Below are 2355 nucleotides of genomic sequence, written 5' to 3'. Positions count from 1 at the left end.
ATGGAGCTCGAGGCGACCTCACCCGACATCAAGGGGGGCGATACCCAGTTTCTACTGGATCTAAACCAAGAGGAGGACAATGTTCTGCAGATGGAGCAGGAGGTTCTCAGTCCGTGCCCAGCTCACTCCACCCCCGCTGCTGCGAGTGTGGACCAGGAATCGTCCTTCTCGTCCCTGTGCCGCCAAGCTGCTGCTAAACTGGAGGTACAGTGGCCCGACCACGCACCTGCTCAAAAGCCGTCTAGGTTCGCAGGGTTTTATCTCCCGTCTGAACCAGCTGAAGTGAAGCACCGTCTGCCTATGTTTCCATACTTTGTGTCAGAGCTGACATCTTCCTGGAGCAAACCGCTGTCCATTCGCGCCCGGACAGGGTCGGTACTTGGACGTGGAAGGGGCAGACTAAGCAGGCCTGGTGGGCATCCCTCTGATGGAGCCTTCTTTAGCCGCTTATTTGGCTCCGTCTCACAACCAGGGTGTGAGCGGGCCCACCCTGCTCCCTTCCAAGCCCTGCAGATTGTCTTTGACACAGCTGGAGAAAATCTACAAAGCCCAAGGTAACACCGCCCATGCRCTGAGCTCCGTCACCATGCTTCAGACCTACCAGGCCATGGTCTTGGCYGAACTGGAAGCTCAGATGTCGCAGGAAAAACCCCTTTTACCCCTGCTGAACGAGATCAGACTGGCGTCAGACCACATCCTGCATGTGTCCCGCTGTGCAGCGCTGGCTCTGGGGAAAGGAATGGCTTCTACTGTGGTGGTGCAGAGGCACATGTGGCTAAAGCTCTCAGACGTTCCCAACAAGGGCAGAGCGGCCTACTTGGATGAACCGATAATGCCTACAGGACTGTTTGGTCAAGCGATTGACGTCATCCAAACCAAATTCGAACAGAGGAAGAAGCAGGCTGAGGCACTTCGCTGCATCATTAGACGACTGGGCTCTGATCGCAAGCTCCAAGGAGCAAACATTAGATCAGCTGTCTCAAGTTCTGTCACACATTCAGGCTTTAGAGTTTTTAGTAAACACCCAGAAAAGTCTATTAACACCAAGTCAGCAGTTTTTGTTCCTCGGACTAGAAATCTGCTCCTTGTCAARCAGGGCTCGCCTCTCAGAAAACAGAGCAGCCGCRTTTCACCGCTGCTTAGCTCAGTTTCAACTGGGATGCAAACTGAGCTTCAAAACCGTACCACAGTTACTGGGAATGATGGCTTCCATGATTTCAGTAGTACAACTCGGGCTGTTAAAAATGCGCCGTTTTCAGCGTTGGTCTCAGTCCCACAGGCTGTGTCAGTCTCGACACAGACACAAAAAGCTAACAATAACTGCTTCCTGCATGACGGCTCTCAGCCCCTGGAGGGAACCCGGCCTCCTGTATCAGGGTTCTCCAATAGGGAGGGTGTCGTTTCGCAAAATGGTGTCCACAGATGCCTCCCTGAAAGGTTGGGGAGCCCTGTGCGATGGCGCGGCGGTGAGGGGAACCTGGACTCCACAACAGTCCAGGCTCCACRYAAACTGCCTAGAATTGTTAGCAGTCCTGTTAGCACTGAAACATTTTTGTCCAGTTCTGGARAACCATCATCTTCTAATCAGAATGGTCAACACAGCAGTGGTGTCTTATATAAACAGACAAGGGGGGGACTCGGTCCCTTCCCCTGCTGAACCTGTCTCACACTCTTTTACAGTGGAGCAGTATTCATTTTCTGTCTATCAGAGCCATTCATGTTCCGGGGAGACTAAACCTAGGTCCAGACCTCCTCTCCAGGGGCGGACCTCTAGCAAAGGAGTGGAGGCTGCATCCCACTGTGGTGGCCCAGATTTGGGTTTTGTTTGGCAAAGCGACAGTAGATCTGTTTGCCTCCAGAGCAAACACACACTGTCCTCTGTTCTTTTCCATGACAGCGCAGAGCGCTCCTCTGGGAGTGGACGCCCTAGCTCATCCTTGGCCCGGTGTACTTCAGTATGCGTTTCCCCCAGTGGAAATGATACCACTTGTACTAGAAAGGGTGCGCGGACAGAGCCTGTCTTTGATCCTAGTGGCACCCCGCTGGCCAGCAAAGTCTTGGTACGCCGAGATAATCAGCTTGCTAGCAGCTCAACCCTGGCAACTTCCAGTTCAACGAGATCTCCTCTCTCAGGCAGAGGTGGGGATTTTTCACCCACACCCAGAACTATGGAAGCTGCATGCTTACCTGCTGAAAGGTCCAGCTTATTAGCCAAAGGCCTTTCTCCAGCAGTAATAGCAACTATCCAAAACGCAAGAGCTTCATCCACTAGAGGGTTATATTCCTATAAGTGGCAAGCTTTTGAGCGATGGTGTAAGAACGGGCACCTGGATCCTTCTTAGTGCGCATTAGGAG

The 2355-nt window shown here is 52.8% G+C and overlaps 1 protein-coding gene across 1 annotated transcript; it reads left to right on the top strand.

The window, feature by feature from the left end:
• On the top strand, nt 1–1447 carry LOC106521103 (uncharacterized; the record flags this gene model as incomplete). Its single annotated transcript, XM_014013524.1, is given in 2 exon segments — nt 1–204; nt 473–1447. Coding segments are annotated over 2 exon segments (1179 nt in total), but the record flags the coding sequence as incomplete, so codon positions are not given.
• Nucleotides 1448–2355: the final 908 nt, after the last annotated feature.

The sequence above is a fragment of the Austrofundulus limnaeus genome, unplaced genomic scaffold, assembly GCF_001266775.1.
Source record: "Austrofundulus limnaeus strain Quisiro unplaced genomic scaffold, Austrofundulus_limnaeus-1.0 Scaffold103, whole genome shotgun sequence".
Taxonomy (NCBI): Eukaryota; Metazoa; Chordata; class Actinopteri; order Cyprinodontiformes; family Rivulidae; genus Austrofundulus; species Austrofundulus limnaeus.
This window is presented reverse-complemented; position numbering and strand designations above follow the sequence as displayed.